General features: G+C 39.5%; 1 protein-coding gene across 1 annotated transcript in view; it reads left to right on the forward strand.

Moving 5' to 3' along the window:
* pcdh15b (protocadherin-related 15b) overlaps positions 1-21,569 on the forward strand; it is a 606,743-nt gene that overhangs the window by 310,282 nt on the left and 274,892 nt on the right. Inside the window, exon 23 of the mRNA XM_048609162.1 lies at positions 13,702-14,007. Within this exon, the coding sequence (XP_048465119.1) occupies positions 13,702-14,007 (306 nt within the window). The remainder of the gene's footprint in view (positions 1-13,701; positions 14,008-21,569) is intronic.

The raw sequence follows: 21,569 nt of genomic DNA on the forward strand, positions 1-21,569 counted from the left end.
CCCGAAACGTCAGCTTTCCTGCTCCTCTGATGCTGCTTGGCCTGCTGTGTTCATCCAGCTCTACGCCTTGTTATCTCAGATTCTCCAGCACCGACAGTTCCTACTATCTTTGAAATGATTAAAACTAGTTTGCAAAGCTCCTCCTCTATAACTTCTGCAGAAAAATTTTTATTTCACTTGTGATCAAAATGGGATGATGTAGTCTGCAACAAATATGTATGTAATACTGCATGCAATCTCTAGTAGGCTGAATTTTCATGGTGAGAGATTTGTTACGTAGTTAATGCAATTGTATAAATACTTTCTACTTACTCTTTTAGTACATTTTATTTTATTAAAATAACATACAAAGAACTCTTTAATTGAAGCACATTAATCAATATGTTCTAAATATTGTACTATGGAATTTCAACAGTCAAGGGGATTTAGTTAAGATTTGTGAACAAACGTTGTGAATAGAAGTACTTTCAAATATGACAGATATGCTTTGCAGAGGAAAATTAACTCAGTGAATTTAACTCATGATTACTGCATACTAACATTGCATTTTGCCATATTTAAATGAATGAATACATAAAGCAAGTGTTGCAAAGCTACTAAATTCTCTCATTATCAACCATGTATGATCCCATTTTATCCCAGCTTCATTGTGGAACTGCCTTCCTTCAAGTTCAACATAGCTTGCAGCTGCAAACCAAATGTATATCCTGTGTCACACTGATAGTCAGTCCATTGTTACAGCTGCTGAAAACAAAAGTCCTGGAAGTCACAGCAGGTCAGGCAGCATCCATGGAGAGAAAGCTAGCTAACGTTTTGAGTCTAGATGACTCTTCATCGAGAGCTGACATTAAGTGTGGAAAGGACAGCATTTTTGCAGTAGTCGGGGTGGTGGATGTTGGAGTGTTGGGGAAGACAGGATGTTGGTAGTACAGTTTAAATGATTGCGACTGGAAGCATTAGCTTGCTTTCTGTCCAAGGATGTTGCCTGACCCATTGTGATCTCCAGCATTTTTTGTTTACAGTATAGATTCCAGCATCTGCAGTAATTTGCTCCTAAATTGTTGCAGCTAGTTCAGAGTACATCTCATGATTTCCATTCACCCTCCATGCGCCTCCTTATGTTATGTACACAGTCCAACACTCATTGGTAAGAGCAATTGTTGTATTTTGGAACAAGAATTGAGTCCTACGCAACAACATGGTCTGTTATCTTTCCCTATCAAAGTTTCCATCAGGTGTAGCTTTTAGAATGGTGAAAGGAGACAAGCTTTATTGTCTCATTTGCTGCATTATCTAAATTTTGAAATAGTGAATTGTAGATGATGCAAAATTATTTATTTGAGACATCTTTCTTGAGGTATTTTCATCTCCCTGAGAAATTCCAAACTGATTTTGGGCCAAATGGTCTTATTTGTTCGATGTTCAAATTTTAAAATGGGAACGTTGAAAAAAACGGAGCGTTATTGCATCAATACTGGGATTATTTCATTTTCATTTACAGCACCACACAATGAACTTTATAATTATCAATCTGCATAATTTATATGTGAGAAATAAAAATAAAATTTACTCCACTGTGGGTAAACCCAGCACAGAGACTCATCTGGGTAAAATCAGTTTCTAATTAAGTGTCACTATTCATGCCATTTAGATGTAGCAAGTTTAGATAAAAACACAGAATCTTGCTCAGTCTTTCAGAGAACAGATGGCAAAAATTGCATATTGCATTTTAATCTGTTAAATATGAATTCCAAAATTCCTTGGCTGTGTTCTCTGTACAGACCTCATTAGGCAGGTGTGTGGGTGGAGATACCAAAGCCTTCATTTTTGGTCTTGTCCTCACCAACAGGGAGGCTTTCGCTGGAAGTTAAAACTTTGAAAGTACAATCATAGAATGCGGAAATGATGATGTAGGGTTTTTAACAAATGGCTTGAAACCTTGATTAAATTAGCGACCATTTAAATCCGTATATTTTGGATTGTGGGGTTCAATTTCTGAATAAATTGAAGTGAAATGTGATACTCATTTTTAAATTGAACAATATTAACTAAGTACATTTTAAGTGGTATTTACAATGCTTATTTTTCCCTTTACAACTTACATTTTACACTTTATCACAATCTTCTCTGAGTTATTTACTCTCTGCTTAGCTTTTTCTTTGGATTTCATTCCTTCTCTTTCAATATTTATTGTCTTATTCTGTTTATCATTTCTCCCCATTTAGTCATTTCATTCGTTTTTTTATTCATTAATGGCATGAAGGCATCGTTGGCCAGGCAGCATTTATTGCCCATCACTAATTACCCACAGTGCAGTTCAGAGTCAACCACATTGCTGTGGGTCTGGAGTCACATGTAGGCCAGACCAGGTAAGGATGGCAGTTTCCCCTCCCTCAAGGACATTAGTGAACCAGATCGTTTTTTCCGACAATCGGCAATGGATTCATGGCCATCATTAGATTCTTAAATCCAGATATTTTATTGAATTTAAATTCCGGTATCTGCCATGGTGGGATTTGAAGCCTGGTGCCCAGAACATTACCTGGGTCTCTAGATTAACAGTCCAGTGATAATACAACTAGGCCATCGCCTCCTTATTTTTGCTACTATTCATTCTGTGTAGAAATTTCTGAACAGTCTACCAAGATACTATAGAATCAAGGAATCCCCACAGTGTAGGAGCAGGCACTTGGCCCATTGAATACACATTGACTCTTCAAAGAGCATCCCACCCATCTCTACCCTAGCCCTATAACCCTGCATTTCCCATGGCTAACCCACCTAGCCTGCACATTTCTAGACTCTATGGGCAATTTAGAATGACCAATCCACCTAACCTCCACACCTTTAGACTGTGGGAAGAAACCGGAGCACCCAGAGGAAATTCACGCAGACACGAGTAGAACATGCAAACTCCTCACAGGCAGTCACCTGAGGGTGGAATTGAACTCAGGTCCCTGGCGCTGTGAGACGGCAGTGCTAACCACCATGCTGCCCTGAGCTAAAAGAAATACTGCAAGTTAACTGCAAAAGAAATGTGGAGATAAGTATTCTTGTTAAGATCAGAAGATAGATCTTAGAGCATTACATGTACCCTTTTGGGCCTTTACATCTCCCCATTAATATATTTCAGCAAGAGACCAGAGCAAGCAATATTTCTAGGTTTCAAAACATCTGCAAATTTGTAAATCATGCCCTTTACACAAAGGTCTAGGTTATTAATAAATACCAGGAAAAGCAGGATTCCTCACGAGGACTTCCTCGGAACTCTCTGATAAATCTTCCTTTTGTCCAAAGATACATTCACCCTTTGTTTCCTGTCAGTTAGTCAATTTCACATCAATGTTGCTCCTGTCCCTCTTACTCCATGATCCCTAAATTTGCTTGCAGGTCTGTTGTGAAGCAGTCCAGGTACAGCACCTTAGCGTGTTCCCCTCATCGTGTTAGTGAAACACAATTTGCCCTTAACAAATCCCCACTGATTTTCCTTAAACAATCCACATATGTCCAAATAACTACTAGTTTTCTCCTGAATAATTGGTTCTCAAATTTCTCTGCCCCCATACATTGAGGTTAAGCTGATTGATTGGCCTATAGTTGCTGGGTTGGTAATTACATCTCTTTTTGAACAAGGGTAACTTTGACAATTTTCCAGTCCTTTGCCACTACCCTGAAATCTAAGAAGAGATCCCAGCATAATGAAAGCATGATCTCAACCAGGATTTGATTTTGACATATGAATTGTTAACTTTGCCAGATTGACATACTTAAAATATTATAATAAGTTGCTCTTTCTGTGATCTCTTGGGCAGCATGGTGACTCAGTGGTTAGCACTTCTATGTCACAGTGCCAGGGATCCAGGTTCAATTCCAGCCTGGGGTGATTGTCTGTGTGGAGTTTGCATGTTCTCCCTCTGTCTGTGTGGGTTTCTCTGGGTGCTCACATTTCCTCCCACTGTCTAAAGATGTGCATAGAATCCCTACAGTGTGGAAACAGGCCCTTAGACCCAACAAGTCCACACCAAACCTTGGAGCATCCCACCCAGACCCATCTCACATAACCCACCTAACCTACACACCCCTGAACACCACAGGCAATTTAGCATGGCCAATCCACCTAGCCTGCGCATTTTTGCACTGTGGGAGGAAACCAGAGCACTCAGAGGAAACCCACGTAGACATGGGGAGAACGTGCAAACTCCACACAGACAGTTGCCTGAGGGTGGAATTGAACCCGGGTCCCTGGTGCTGTGAGGCACCAGTGCTAAACACTGAGCCATCGTGCCGCCCAGGTTAAGTGGATTAGCTGTGGTACATGCAGAGTTACGGGGAAAGGGTAGAGGGCTGAGTTTGGGTGGGATGCTCTTTGGAGGGTAGTGCAGATATGATGGGGTCTTTCCATACTGTGGAGATTCTGTGATTCTTTCATCAATATCCCACTGTCTATTTGGTTAAGACAAAGAGGTGTGAACTATTTTAATCTTGTTATCAATGCATTAATGGTCTGTTTGTTTGAGACTATTATATGGTTCCACCCTTGTATTTGTTATTACATGGCTCATTGATTATATACTTGGTGAATGGGCATGGAATGGTCATGAGTTGGGAAGAAGGTAACGAAGAGCAATGAGGAATGGCTGTAAGGGGTGAAGAGCTTGGACATGTGAGAGAGTTTGTAGGGTGAAGGCCAGGGGTGCTGAACCTTTTTTTTATGACTGATACAAGGTCTCAAAGAGCCAAGTTAGGCTTCTTTTGAGTCTGCATCAACATTTTCTGTCTCGGATTAGCTTCCAGGGTCAGATCTGATTCCAAACCACATTCAAATGTCTGGAGTGGAAATTGTCTGAATTAAGACCGTTTAAACTGAGTCAGGTCTGCTGAGTTTGGAAACTTCCCAACTCTAGCTACCTGTCTTGGTAATGAAAACCCGAGCATTTGCATCCAGGAATATTCAATATCAAGTCCTGTCTTTCTTTGAACACAGTCACTGCTTTCGCCACAACATCATATTTCCATGTGGCTATCTGAGCCTGTACTTTAGCAAATATTATTTATCACATGCATCACAATAGACTTTATTATTTTCCCTATTAGCCTGAACACACTTAATACCTCACTCTTTTCTAATGTTAGCTGTTTCTCACAGTATTCTTCACATTTGTATTACCACCTGGTTCCTATACTCCTCCCAAGTTAGGTTAGGCCCTCCCCAGTAGCACTAGTACATCACCCTCCAAATTGGTCCTACCTCTCTTTAGGAATAGTGTCTCAACTGGGCAGCATGGTGGCTCAGTGGTTAGCATTGATGCCTCTCAGCACCAGGGACCCTGGGTTCGATTCCACCCTTGGGTGACTGTCTGTGTGGAGTTTGCACATTCTCCCCATGTCTGATTGGGTTTCTTCCAAGTGCTCCGGTTTCCTCCTGCAGTCCAAAGATGTGCAGGCTCGGTGGATTGGCCATGCTAAATTGCCTGTAGTGTTCAGGGATGTGTAGATTAGGTGGGTTATAGGCAGGTAGGTCTGGGTGGGCTCTCCAAGGGTTGGTGTGGACTTGTTGGGCCGAAGAGACTGTTTCCACACTGTAGGGATTCGATGATTCACTGTGGATACACAAATCATACCTTGATTACACATTATGAAGGATTTAAAGTGACAAATGCAATCACTTTCAGTCTCAATGAATGAAATCAGGTTCCAACAGCAGGCAACCCTTGAGTTCAATTCACTTGTATCACTGAGGGAAAGCTATGATAATGGCACTAAAGGGTACGGAGCTATGACAAGTAAATGGAGATGAGGTGCCGATCAGCCACAGTCTGAATGGTGTGCATGGACAAAGAGCTGAATGAACTTTTCCTGTTCACTGCTCCATTGCCCTAGTACTTTCTTTTCACTGTAGATGAACATAAAACACTAGGTCCACTTTTATCAGTTGTGAACCATTCCCTGAAAGTAAACTTTCATTGATTATTTTACAGAAAGACAGACAAAAGGTGTTTTGTCATTTGGCATTTTTCATGACTACTAATCATGCTAAAGCACTTTATACCCAAAGAAGTACCTCTTAAAGTATAACTGATGTAAGAATGTAGGGCACAAAACAGCCAAAGTATGCACAGCAAACTACCATAAATAGTGTTGGATTGTGTCCAGTAATGACTGAGATTGGTGAGTGGTGAAAATAGCCTCTTCGTTGAACATCTGCAGTAGCACAGTTCAAGGCAGTGATGGAATCCCAAGTACAGTTTTACGGTAGCCTCTTCTATTCACAGTTTTTACATGTATTAAAATTTTAGCACTATGGTGTCACGTAGTTGTATCTATTGTATGACATCTGTCCTGGGGAAGCAAGAGATGATTTAAGCACTTGCTAAATGCTGGCTGTTACTCCTGAAGGGATTAGAATGTCTGACCGGTCCGAGCTTACATAATTTTGTCTTTACAGTCAGTAAAAATACTAGACCTGTATGATCTAAATAAATGAGAAATTATATGTATACTAAATAAAAGTATAGAGGATATTAAACTGATCTCCCACAGTTGGGTCATGAGATGTCATTTACTATTTCAGAGATAGTAGGAACTGCAGATGCTGGAGAATCTGAGATAACAAGGTGTAGAGCTGGATGAAGCAGCATCTGCTTGGCCTGCTGTGTTATGTCATTTACTACTGCCAGTTTTGACAGTTCTTACACATTCATTCATGCAGTTTCACAGAGGCACTGTTTTGATAGTAAGTTTCTTAAATGGGGTAGTGGCCCTATTTAATATGTATTTAAAAAGTACATACAAGTGAGGAAACTGTTTGATGTTCTGAAACCTATTCATGACCCTAGAGACACTTGCTAAGGGCTAATTAATATTATAATATTTCCATAGTTTTGAGTGAATTATGGAGACATGATGGTGGCGATTGCATTGTTCTGAATAGTTACAGTATTAACACTTATTCTGGGGTAACCTTTGATACAGAAACAGGTCAAAACACTGCTTGTAGCATGGGGTCGTTAAGCAGTAATGAGTTGGAAATTTAGCTTATCTTGTAAGAGTAAAATGTAGTACAAAAATGCAGTTTTATGAATGAGTGAACGGAAACATGGTACAGTCAATATAGTGTGCTTGTGAGTGAGTTAATAAAGAGAGTTATAATACAACGTCTCACAATAGCAATGTGGTAATGAGCAGATAATCAATGTTTGTAATGCTGATTGAGTGATAAACATTGCTCAGGACATTGTTAAATTTTAGCTGAGACACCATGGAGAACTCCCCAGCTATTTTTAAAATAATAGCGTGAGAATTTTTACATCGAAAGGAGCAGGTAAATATAGCTTTGGTTTAAAATCTCTTCCAAAAGATGACCCCCTCAAAGAGGGAAGCAATCCCTCAGTACTGCATGGGGCCATCAGCTTTGTTTATTGCTGAAATGACTCCACCAAGGCTGGTATCCCCTTGCTAAGTCACCCTTTATTTACACGTGGAAAGTCTTTGACACTGATCCAGCTCCCTTAGCCAGCTCTCAGAGTGAACAGGATGTCTGACCCTCCTGTTTTTATCAGCCAGCCAGGCTTCCTGATTGGACCAGGTTAACAGCCCCAATCAGGGAACTCGTATTCTGTGAGGTCCACCTGACTGACCTTGTTACAACCACTACAACTGGCCATTTTCTAAGCAACCTCAAAATGTACAATGTTTGAGGGAGTTCAGCATTTATAAACTGTTCTACAGTGATGAAAGAATACAAAGTTGACTTTTTCAAGATGAATTGTTTGCTCTAACACAACAGATCTTCAACCCAGTAGGAAAGATTCTAAGTTGATGAGATTTTGGCGTGTGTTGAACAATATTTCCGATGATTGGACACTTCTGCTGGTACCTTGCAGGGTAAACTGAAATGAATTGTCAAAATCAATGCAGTACACAGTGTAAAATGACTACTGTGGAATATGTGTTGCAATTTTTTTCAAAACATCAGTTGCACCTCCTAAAAAAAAAAGAGTAGTTCCCTATTAGAGGTTTGTCAATGTGGCAAAAGAAATAAAAACAGAAAGCATTGAAACACCTGCCTGTTGAGTATTTCCATTGGTTTCTGTGGGGACATAGTTTAAAAATTAGGAGCTGCCCTTTTAAGGCAGAAAAGAACAGACTTTTCTTCTGTTTCAGCATAGTTCACCTTTGGTACTTTCTGCCTCAGGAAGTGGAGTCGTTGAATATTTTTAAGACAGCAGCCAACAAATTCTTGTTTGGCAGTGGAATCAAAGGTTATTCGGCATAGATGGGAATATGGAGTTCAAAACACTAATAAATTAGCTATGATCATATCGAGTGGTGGAGCAGGGTCAAGAGGCAAATGGCCTACTACTGCTCCTAAATTGTATACTTGCATTTCCAGTATCCATATTTTTGTAATAATGTTGTAAAAGGTATAAGAAGCATTGGCACTGATTAAAAATGATCCGAATTATAAAGGGGTTCTGGTTAAGTTGTTTATGAGTTTCAGCGTGGGTGCCAAATCTGGGAACATTCAATAAATCATTACCATAAATTTACGTCATGACCCACCTGAACTGGTCAAACCTACACTTGTCCAGTTGGCATGATTGGGACTGTTGGTCTGCAATCACTTAGCTGGTGAGGGAGTCTTTGGCTGGGATTAAGGTGGTCAACAACTCCTTGTGAGATCTTGGGGAAGATTTCAGCTACTCCTTTCTCCTAAAGAAAGGTATACGTAAAATCATAAAAAAAATTTGTTGGTTGGATTCTTTTGGTCAGTCAGGAGATCATCCTTGAAATGCAGATTAGGTTCTCCTGACATGACCAGGTGTGATCTTGCATGTTTAAATATAATCAAGACAGGTGTTCGCCTTTCATGTGTTTTGAAGTATATGTTACTATCTGAACTCTGTGCGAAAGAGTATCTGACTTCCCTCATATTAAGTGCCCAACCCTCCAATCCAGACTATGCCAAGTAGGTAAATATAAAGTTGGGATCAAATGTGTTTATTTTTAATTGAGGCTTATATTTTTATGGCAACAGGCTGAGTGGGCAAGTGACCCCATAACTCCAACAATGAGTCTTGCCTCGCTGCAAAGGCTCTAAAATCTGGAGATGAAGTTACTCTCAAGATCTCACGGTACTTGCCCTCACCCATCTCCTAGAACCTAAAGGATTTCTAAATTAGAATCAATTTCTGCACTTGGATGAGAGGGTGTTAACTGAAACTGAAATGTTCCATTCTCAGTTGGCAACAGCTGAAGCTTGATGTACTTAACTTTTCAGCTGAACAAGTCGGCCTAAGGATTGGATTGGCCAGACCCTGTAGGTGCAGGAATTCAGAGTCCTTCGTAATTACTAACAAGGACCAAAGCCTATAACTATGATAAACATTAGTCCACGAGCAAACAGAGATAATTTAGGTTCTAAATTTTCAATAAACCTGTACCCTGCCCAATCACAGAAGCTGCAAGAACTTTGTTTCCTTGACCAGAACTAAACTATAGAGATCAGACTATGTGAACTCTCACAGTGATAAGAAAAAAAGTGAAAGAAAACTGATTTTTTTTACAAGAGAATAGCTTTACATCTTGATTGCTACCATTTATTATTTTCCTTTCAAATATTCAGAAATATTTCTACATTGACTGTGTATGTACCGTTCATTATTAAGCTGTTCATTTGTTGTTAAGTATTTTTCTTAATAGTTATTTTTGTAATCCTGACCACATTGCCAAAAGTCTGCCCAGTTAAGAAAGGTATTTTAGATACTCCCAAAGGCACAGGGAATAGAGATTTACAGAGTCGATACATGGAAGCCCAAAACACAGAATAAAGAAGGTCAAAAAGAAAACTACAAGGCTTGTCTCCTATTATATAAGATAAATAATACATCTTAAATCAGTGTTTTTTTTTGAAGAGTTGAATAGGTTGATGATTAGTCCTAAAGCACTTCCACTGTGACCCAAAGTGCTGATGCTACCTGGCTTTTCTTTGCAAGTTTGACCCTAAGACCTTAGACAAAGTGCAAAAAGCCAAAATGGATGAAGATTTTTTGGTTCTGGACTGTGTTCCAATCCCAACATCGGTCTGCATAGACTTCCCACTCTTTCAAACTGTGTAACAGGGAAGAAGGACATAAACACTGAAAGTAACAATTTTTGTGGAATTATCTATCATAGAATCTTGGTAAGCAAACAAAGCTGATTTTGGTTTGATTAAAAGAATTGTTTGACTGGATTCTTATTTTACTGAGGTACAAATTAGAAAAAGAATTTCCCTTTAATAAAGTGGAATCTAATTCAAATAAATAATTAAAATAAATAATAACAAAATGTTGGAAACATGACTATGAAAAGCACAAAACCCGACACGAAAAAAATTCAAAAAAGGGCTACGTTTGTTGGTCTGAACCAAACAATGAATCTTAATATTAAAAAATAGATGTGAGAATGAAATAGTTATACAAAAGGCGTGTGTGAGGGAGACACATCACTTTCACAGGTCATTGGTTGGAAAGTGCACCATGGTTGACCCTGCATACCAAGGTGAACAAAACAAAATAACATAAAGTTTTGAATAACAAAAAAATTAATATGTAAAACATATTTGTCTGAAGCATTAAGATCTCCAGGGAAAGAAAATAATCAATGTTTCCTTTTCACATCAACAGTTACCAAAAAAAGTTGCTGCCTTAAAAATTCCAAGACACCAAAGTTTCTGTTACTTAGGCTAAATAAAACCCTAATATGTTCTGTAACAGAAAGGCATCATTATATGTACGCATCCATTAATGTACAAAACCTCAGGAGAATGCTGAGAATTTATGCAATAATACTTTCACTTCAGCATATTTAGCATTAATGGCTGAATGTTATTCATATATTTCAGTGTAGTAACTGACCAATATTCCAAAGCAGGTATTGAATTATAGCCAAAAGACAGTTTCAAACAGAGAAATGTTATTTGGTGAACCATGAAATCACTCCCTTTTAAATATTCCACATCAGATGCGTCTTAGCTTCAATCAAGCTGATTTTTGACTATGAGAAAATTAGTTTCTAAGACTCAAGTTACAGATATAAGAATGGTCAACTTGCCGCTATGTCAATTCTTGTGAATGTAGAATAAAATGCCAAGACAACTATTTGTGATACGGAAAACAGCAATGCAATCAATGATCAATATTTGTCAACCTAGAACCAAATTACTACAGGCATGAAAATATTAGCCTCAATTAATGGCCACTGTTTCAGTCCCTGAGCCTTCCATTGAAATGTGACGATTCTATGGCTTTAAGAAGTGTACTTTGTCCTGGTTATTTTCATAAAGAAAGGTTGGGACAGAGGTAGCGAGCAGTCTGCTCAAATCCAAGAAAGTAAACAGTTTGTGAGGCCCTGGGGCTTTCTTTTAAAGTTGGAACAACAGAAGCAGACTGAATGGGTGGGGTCAATCTCCCACAGAACCAGAATTTTCAGCTTTAGCTTTCTGCATTTGCTGGGGTCTTGAAGCTCAGTACGGAATCTCTTATTCCTCTCTTTGTTAAAGCCAAAATTTGAGGTTCTCTTCCTCTGCTGGAATTGCATGTGAGACAATCTATTTTACTGAATTTGCCATTGCTAAGGATGTGTTTATGTGATGTTACTATGTTAGAAGAGTTAATAAATATTATATGTATGTAACTTTGTTGAACATTTCAATAGAGTTACAGTTAAGCCAATTCTTTTATTTTTATTTTGTCTGTATTTTAACTGTAGTGTAAAGATAAAGTGTGTTTTGCTTAAAGTTGATGGTTTGACCGATGGAATTACATCTGGAATGCAACTCTTTACACTTAACTTTAAAATAAGAAAACGTTAGGGTCCAGACTATTTCCTGAATATATTTTGATGGGACTTGGTCTGGTCCATAACAAAGAACATAGAACAGTACAGCACAGTACAGGCCCTGCAGCCCACGATGTTGTGCCCACCTGTTATCCTACTCTAAGATCAAAATTACCCTGCATACCTTTCATTTTACTATCATCCATGTGCCTATCCAAGAGTCGCTTAAATGTCTCTAATGTATCTGACTAACAAAAGTGATAATGAAGATTGCAAATCAGATCAAACATGATCTAAATAGCTGTATTTGGACTTAAAAGGATCAAGGGATGCAGTAATTTTATGTCTATGTTGAAACTTTCATTCAATAACATCGTAGAACTGTGAAGGTGCCTTTTTGGATTATCTGCCCTGGTGTGAAATATGGAATGGATGTTAAGAAATTAGGAAACTAAGATTGTGCTATCTATGTTCAGTGATGGGCAGTACCTTGACATCATCTCAAGTTTCATCTGTTGTCCTGAAGCCCTTACACAACAGGATCAGTGGATATTTAAAAGATTTTGCACCCACTCCTTTTTATTTTAAATATGCTAGCTACATGTGCCACGGTGCCTTTATGTAATTTGTGTCTTTGCTTCAACAAGGCTGCAGAATGCCAAGGAAATATTTAAATATCTGACAACTTTTTTTTTCAACTTTTCAGCAGGGTTACAATTTTTTCCTATCATGCTTACTTTGAAATGATTAGATGGAAGAACTTCATGTGCAATGGAATTTTTAAATAAGAACCAAACTTTGCTGGGTTTTTTTTTCCCTTCATTTACAGTGCATTTTAAAGTACTGATTAATCTGTGAAAAGAGCCACAAGATCTTTACATCCAACTGAGAGAGCTAACAACTCTTGTTTGAGGCTCTACATTTTAGTTTCCTTCTGCTTCATTTTTACCTAGTAATTTTTCACAATGAGTATTGGTGTTCTGGTCTCCTTTGAATTCAGCCAATCATTGCAGGCAGCAATAGCTGCATGCTAGCTGTTAATAGAATAATGCTGTTTGTACCCCCATATTCACAAAAGTGTGTTGAGTAAAGGTGCACAGATACAAAGTGAATATAAGGGCTAACTGATTTATCATAATCAATGTGTGATGATGATATTAATGACATGAATTGATCATATCACTAAAATATTGTAAGTATTGCATTGGCATAGTAGATTTACTTTTCTAATGTTGAAGCTGAGTTGCATTTCTGTTTTTGCAAGATTTTTTGGACATCTTCTGTTTAATCTTTAAGTGCTGTATAATCTTTTCACCAAAACAAATGGCTCCTTTCCCTGAGATAGTAGGAACTGCAGATGCTGGAGAATCCGAGACAACAAGGTGCAGAGCTGGATGAACACAGCAGGCCAAGCAGCATCAGAGGAGCAGAAAGGCTGACGTTTTGGGCCCAGACCCTTCATTCACCACTTCTGATGAAGGGTCTAGGCCCGAAACGACAGTCTTTCTGCTCCTATGTTGCTGCTTGGCCTGCTGTGTTCATCTAGCTCTGCACCCTGTTGTCTTGGCTCCTTTCCCTGCTCTGCAATCCTGTTACTTATTGAACAAGGGGAAAAATGTGCTGAATGTGGCTTTTCATATCTTGCATTTTGAGAAGTAGCACCTTTGACAAGTATAAGGATGTGATCCTGCTTTGAAAATGTTTTAAATTGCTACTATAACTGATCTGGATTCAAAATGTATGAATAAGTATGAATGCTTTTACAACCAAGACCTTAAATATGATGCACTAAATGTCATATTGCTAAATGTGTAAGGTACATTTTGAAATGTTTTCAGAAATTTGTGACCACATTAACACACTTATGTTATGTCTTCTCAGGCTACTGATCCAGATGCTGGTGTCAATGGGCAAATTCGATACAGCTTAGCAAACTTCAATAACCTGTTCAGAATCACATCAAATGGGAGCATTTATACATTGACATCTTTGGACAGAGAAACAGAAGATAAGTATGATCTACTTGTAGAGGCTTCAGATGGAGCAGTGGATCCTCGTCGCTCAACTGTGACTATACCAATCAGAGTTCTTGATGTTGATGATAACAGCCCTGTATTCTCACAACCAACCTATGTAGTTTCTGTACCAGAAAACAATGAAGCTGGAATAATTATTCTGCAGTTACAGGTAAATAAAGCACAAATAATGCTGGCTATGAATGCACTACATTTAGAGTGAATAATATGCAAATATGTTTGCATGGAAAACATAAGGTTGTAAGTTATGGCTAGTAATGTTTGCATATGATTCCTATTGTAATTAAGCAACCAATCAAAAGTGAAAATCATAACAAATAGAGCAGAAATAGTCACCACTAACCAGGATCATTCTAAACCCAATCTTCTCTACCCCACTGGATGTATCCCTGTTTCTTATTTCCAATCCAACAACCTCAATCGTCTGAGGAAGTATCACCAGACTGGAAACGTTAACTGTGATTTTCTTCTTCACAGATGCTGCCAGACCTGCTGAGCTTTTCCAGCAACTTCAGTTTTTGCTCCTGATTTACAGCATCCACAGTCCTTTCAGTTTTTAACCTCAATCATCGCCAGACATCTGCTATAACTTGTTTGCACCCCAGGTGTGTTCGATTTCTTGAAATTTTAGTATTTACTCCATTCTGTAGCCCTGGTTTTGTAACTACTTCTGTGCACTGGGCTTGGATTCTCATTCCCTATCAATACCCCAAGGGACATTGCTGATACACTTCAGTACCCACATGGCTACACTGACCTGTCCGACAAAGACATGGGCTCATCCGCTGCTGGTGCTGGCTGAAGGAGCAAAGGTAAATTCTGTCCTTGGTGCATTGCCTCTTTTGATATAAAGTGTACACTGTCTTAGTGTAAACCTAGATTATATATTTAAATCTTGACGTGCAGTCTTAGCACACAATCTCCAAACTCAAAGAAAAGAATGCCATCAAATGTGGTTAGCTTCCAGGCAACCAAGGTTACGCTCTGCACCTCATCAGTCATGATATCTTTGTGACAGATACAGACAGAACATAATGCAAGTAAAGCATATACTGCAACAAAGATGTTCATAGAATAAACAGACTCCGAAATCCGGATTAATCAGGAGAGTCGTACAGTAAAATTGTATCAAAGGTTTAAATATGATAGTTATATATCATCCAGTTCACAAAAGAGTCAAAGAGAAAGAACAACAGAACACAAAGATGTTGCAGAGCAGGTGGCTGAGAATAATAATGGGAAGTAACTGCGGAATCTGCAGTATGAAAAGGAAGATTTGATATCACAGGTACTAATCCAAGCTGTACCATAAAAGTAATAGAGGTGACTCATTTTAAAAAAAAACAAACTTCAATTCAGACATGATTTATTTTCTTCTGTACCACCTTCTCCCACAATTACTACATTAATCCTCACATATTAATTATTCCAGCCTTTTTCTGTTATTCTTTATTTTAAGCATTTATATAGAAATGCTCAGCACTGTACTCAGTTCAAATGGTGTGATTTTTATTTCTAATGCCTTGCAGTTAGTGACTCCATAATGAACAGAATAGGTGGACTTGTTGGATGTGGAATCTCACTGCAGGTGGGACTGCCACATACTGTAGATGTGGCAGCAGTTACAGCTGATTCAGATGCTTCCAATGTTGTCCTGACCACCCAGAACAATGTGTTGTTTAGTAAGTGTATTATCCCTTGTGTAGAGATGCTTGATAGTCCTATTGTAGCATGCCCTGACAATATTGTATGATCCTGGAATATTGCATGTGTACCACTACTGCAGAACATCTTAGTCTATTGACCCATATCATTGAGGACTTATGAAGCCTGCAACTCCCTGATTCAAGGTTGTCTGTATATTTTCACCAAGCCTATTGACACTGGGAAATAGTATAACTTAGGAATTGGAGGGTTATGACTTCTATTGTAATAGGCTGAGTACTCTTGAGTTTTGCTTTACAGGGAACTAACTTGCAATAAGACAGTTACAATCTTAATTATGTGAAGTTACATATGAGAGAAATTATCTGCACTGAAGGTGCCACATTGATTGTTAAATGCTCCACCCCAATGTGTCTATGCACGTGTCCATGACTACATAAAATTCAGCTTGTGGATTCCTTGAAGGTTGTTTAAAATATGTTTTTTCATAAAGATAGATTTGTGAAACCTGAAACTAGTTTCTGCTAGAATCTAAGCTGATCTTTTGCTCACCAAATTCCTGTACCCAGCGCTGTTTGGTTTTCTAAACCCTGTGTCCCCACTCCAACATCTGCGATGTACACACCTACTCTGTCCTTGTAACCCTGCATTTCCCATTACCAATCCCCCAGCCTGCATATCACTCGACACTATGGGCAATTTAGCATGGCCAATCATCTGCGATGTATTGCTATGTTGATGTTTGAGTAAGTTGATGATAGTGGTACGGGGTTGACTTGTTGACATAAACTACATTGATTGATCCTGTTATTCTACTTCAGCCAAGAAAGATAACAATGTCACATTTCTGCCTCAGTTAAGCAGACTGCAAGTCACAAACCATGCATGGTTTTATTACTGATATTATTCAAGTCCAAGTGACTGTGTTCAGTTGGATTATTTTACTTGTCATGAACATAGCAGTAGGCTATGGCAACAGTTTGGGAACAGCACCTGTCTTCATATCCCTCGATTCATCTCTGCTCTTCCTGCCAATCCTTTTCACTGAGTCCTCCATAAATGGGACATTGGATTTGCATTGGCACTTCCATTGCCAGTGCATCACTTTTTGTACTGGTTGTCATGTTTATTAACAACAGCATTAATATGTTGAAAGTTTACACAACACTTATTCATAGAATCCTTACAGTGTGGAAGTAGGCCATTCAGCTCACTGAGTCCACACCAACCCTTCAAAAAGCAACCCACTCAGACCCACATACCTACTCTATCCCTGTAACCCTGCATTTCCCATTGCTAATCCACCCAGCCTGCATATCACTGGACACTATGGGCAATTTAGCATGGCCAGTCCACCTATGCACATCTTTGGACTGTGGGAGGAAACGAGGGCACCTGTAGGGAATGGGGAGAATGTGCAAACTCCACACAGACGTTGCCCGAGAGTGGGATTGAACCCCGGTCCCTGGCACTGTAAGGCAGCAGTGCCAACGATTAAGACATTAGATTTTATTTCCTTTGAAATAGTTTCACTCTTTTGCGTCCTTTTTTGATTGTGGAATTAGAATTTCTGGTCAACACACACATTTGTGAAGCACTTCTGATGAAACATTTCATTAATTCTTTCCATTATTTCAAGTATTTTCCTTCAAGTACATAATTTGATGCCCTCGTTATCTCATGATATTGCTGCATTGATTAACTCTCTAATAGGGGTTTTTAATGGAGAAGTAGTAAACATTGAAGGGTTTGCCCAGGTTGATCTTCCTTCATGTGGATTAAAGTTCTTTCTTTTCCTTTTAACTTAAGGGGCTTTTGCTGTCTTTTATGATGGATTCCAAGAGTGAAATTCATCAGCAAAAAGCAATAATGTTCTGGCATTCACTATTTCAAAGTCTTTAGTGACTACTTGGTGCCTTAAATAAATGCTGGACATGTTTGCTGCAGTTTACGTCTCATTGACTACCTCTTATATAATTTCTGCAGCACACAGCTTCTTGTACTGAAGAACAGCGGTAAAACTGTGCTTACGTGAGCTTAAACAGCATACATAATACACAAAGAACTCTTGACTCTAAAACAGTCAGTTTTCGGTTTGTGTGGTTGGTCTGATTTGTTGTTACTGTTTATTTTCACTTTATTCTCTCTCCTTTCCAATGCTACATAATTCACATATTCCTTTAAGTTACTGCAATCAACAGTAAAGCAGGGAAATTACAAAGCCGAGTGAGAGGACTAGATGTAGTTATCAAAAGTCCTGGGGATAGAATTTACTTTTCTCTTGTTGAGAGAGTAACCCTTCTGTCACTTCTCTTAAGATGTTGTTAGTTGGAATTCATCAACTTCTAACTGTACTGCATCACTTCTTACCTTTGCTTATCTTTAGTTTTCATTTGGCAATTTTAGACTGCAATCTCCAGTAAGTATACCATCCATACTTAACATGAGCAGCCACTTACAGCTGGCAAATGGTGCCAATGACCAGTGTCTATGACCGGAGATGAGATATGAGAGGTGAAAACATTCCGATATTAATGTTCACAAGTCATCATCAACCTTCCAGGTGATGCTATTAAAATGTGTACTTCTCAGCAAATTTCTGAGATCACTGCACTGCACACTCTTTTCCTGTGGAATAGGCATGGTTAGTGGGATCAATTTTAATAAGTTATTTCTCTTTTTTTTCAGTTTATGTGCATGGGGAGGCAATGGCTTACTGCTACTATTGCTAGACACAAAAGGTAGAAACTTAACAAATGTCTTGGGGAATGAGTTCAAATCCCACCATGATATATGGTGGAATTTGAGTTCAGTAAAGTATCTGGAATTAAGGGTCTAATGATGACCATTGTTGATTGTCTTACCTAGTCTGGCCTACATGTGACTCCAGACCCACAGCAATGTGATTGACTCATAACTGCCCTTTGGGCAGTTAGGGATGGGCAATAAATGCTGGCTAGCTAGGGACACCCACATCCCATGAGTGACTTAAGAAACTTATATTTTAATTATAAATAACAAACATTTGCTCAAAGATGTGTTCTCATGACTTGGTATCTATTTCTTTCTTTGATTCATTCACAAGACATGGGCATCACTGGCTAGGCCTGTATTTGAGGATGTTGACTTGTTCGCTGAGCTGGCTTGTTCTCATTCTGACGTTTCATCACCATGCCAGCTGACATCATCATTGAGGCCTCCGATGAAGTGATGTTATTCGACTTCACTTGGAATTTATACTGTCTGGACCATTGTGGTGAATTGTGTCATTTCCAGTTTTGATCTGTAGGGGTTTGTACATGGGGCCCAATTCTCTATGTTTGTTGATTGCATTACGGGTGGAGAACCATGCCTCTAGGAATTCCCATGCATGTCTACGTTTGGCTTGGGCTACTATATAGAGTACTGGACCCCATATACAAACCCATACAGATCAAAACCGGAGATGACGTTACTCACCATAACGGACTGAACAGTATAAATTCCAAGCGGGATAGAACAACATCGCCTCATCAGAGGCTCCACTGATGATGTCACCTAGCATGGTGATGAAACGTCTGAACAAGAACAAGCCAGCTTGGCGAGAAAGTCAACAACCTCATCCACAACCCGAGCTACAGATCTTTGCCAAAACTTTAAAAGGTCTGTATTTATTGACCATCCCTAAATGCCCAGAGGGTGGTTGAGAGTGAATCACCTTACTGAGAGTCTGGATTCACGTGTAGGCTAGGCCATGTAAGGATGGCAGATTTCCCTTCCAAAAGGATGTTAGCAATCCACATGCGTTTTTCTTGACAATCAGCAAGAGTTTCATGGTCATCCCAGAATATTATTGAATTCAAATTCCACAATCTGCCTTTGCAGGATTTGATCCCCTAGGTGTCTGGATTAATAGTCTGGTGATAATACCACTAGGCCTCCCCTGTAGTAGGTAAATCATTATCAACATTGAATGCATATACTATTTAAGATGGATACTATGGGCAGACTCTTTTCTTCTTGGCCCCTCATTGAACAGCAGCAGCATTTTCAGGTTGGGAACCTGATTCATTGAACTGAGCACTCAGCCACCGTTCTGTCTCAAAGCAAGCTAATTGTCATCCCACCACTTGGCTCCCTGACCAGTTAGACTGGCCGGGTGGTATGATAGAGCTGCTCTGTCAAAGAAAGCATTTCTAATGAGAGGATCATGAAAGGCGTCCATTTGTTCAATGTTTTTGAGCTGGAGAAATCACAATAATGGACAGAAGACTTGAGAGGTGAGTCTCTTCCTATCACCTGGAGGTTCTGCTATGGGATCTGAGATTCTGTGCGAGCCTAAGCCTCCTGAAGTATTTGTGTTCAGTCATGTAGTGAGAACTGATACTTCACCTGCTGACCTATGCTTCTTCTGGGTGGTGGGGGTTGTTTCACCTCCCTCCCAGTGGGGATCTCGGGACCCGTTTTATCTGTTATATGGAGGCCTACGAGTTGGGGGAGAAACAGCTGACATTGCTGCTGCTGTTGCTGTTGCTACTGAAGCATTTGGGGGTGGTATTGCCTCTACCTGTGGCCCTCGGTAGAGGTAAAGTTAGAGCTGCATTCGCTGCACCCATTTTGTGTTGAAAGTTGACCATGGGTGATTACTGCTGAATATGCCTTCCAAGAAGTTAGAAGTCACTTGTCAAACAGTGCTAGCATTGCTTTGAGAGGTGAAGTGCTTTGAGCGGTAATGTCTCATTGGCTACGGCTGGAGCTCCTCTAAACTGGTCATTGGCCTCCCCAGCTTGTCAGTTTGATCAAAGAAACTCTTCCTGTCCAGTCTCGTGATGGTAATGTTGTAGATTGTCAGAAAGCTCCTTTGTCTCACTCATGTCCTTTAGGGAAGGAAACTGCCATCCTTACCTGGTCTAGCCTACATATGTCTCCAGACCCATAGCAATGTCATTGATTCTTAACTCTGGGCAATTCAGAATGGGCAATAAATGATGCCCTAGCCAGCGATGCCCACATCCTGTAAATGAATATTTTTAAAATTGCCTCAGTATTCCTGATGAGTTGCAATTGAAATCCTCAATGCCATCCCATAGACAGAAAACATTATCTTCTTGAGGGTCTTAAATGCCAGTGTTTCAGTCACCCCAGTGTCATAGGCCAGTGGAATGGATCATCTAGGAATAACAGTGTAAGAAAAGCAATTGCAAAGGTGTCTTCCTGTTGACAAAGTGGATTCAGCACGTCCTCATTCTAGCAAAAATTCTCTTCTGCCAAATACATAATCATGGGGAAGCATCTTGGATCATAGCACTCACACCTATTGTTCAGGTCAGATATCTGAATCACCCAACTGATGCATGTGCTGAGGCTGGGAGATCATTGACTTGTTCAACTGATGACGAACATCCATCTAACAGCAAGACATAACAAGGCGGTAGTTTCAAAAGTAGCAATATCAATCTCTCAGCCTTACTGTAACTCAAATGAAGAGAGGAATTCTTTAAGTGCAATCCATACCATCCAGGAAAACCTTCAGACTCATATCTCTGCTCCAGAAAGGTGGGATCAAATGAAGTCATCTGCATGAGATTCCTTGGCCAGGCCATTGGGTTCAAGCACCACCGTCACCAGATCTGGTTCAGTGAAAACAATGCTGAAAATGAGAAGCCTTCATTGCTTGGCAACTTGTGAGTCAAAAGGGCAGCATTACAATAGCTCAGAGTTGATGCTCAAATACATACGTGGAGAACAAAAGACATGGTGGGAGGAGAAAGCCTGAGAGTTCCAAAGTTAAGCTTGCCATCATGACATGGGAAATGCTTTTAAAGCCACCAAGCCCATCTGTAGAACAAAAGTTGACATGGACAAAAACCATCTCACAATGATGACAATGCCATTCCACAATTCTGGAAAGAACATCTTCAACAATTCCTCAACCATAAATCCAGAATTACAACTGATACTCTCCAGGCTATTCCCCTGGAATGGAATCCATGAGTGAACTGCCAGTATTAGGAGAGTTGCTACAAGCAACCAAACAGATAAAAAGCAACAAGACCTGTGTCCCTCAAT

The sequence above is a fragment of the Rhincodon typus genome, chromosome 20 (genome assembly GCF_021869965.1).
Source record: "Rhincodon typus isolate 14 chromosome 20, sRhiTyp1.1, whole genome shotgun sequence".
NCBI lineage: Eukaryota > Metazoa > Chordata > Chondrichthyes > Orectolobiformes > Rhincodontidae > Rhincodon > Rhincodon typus.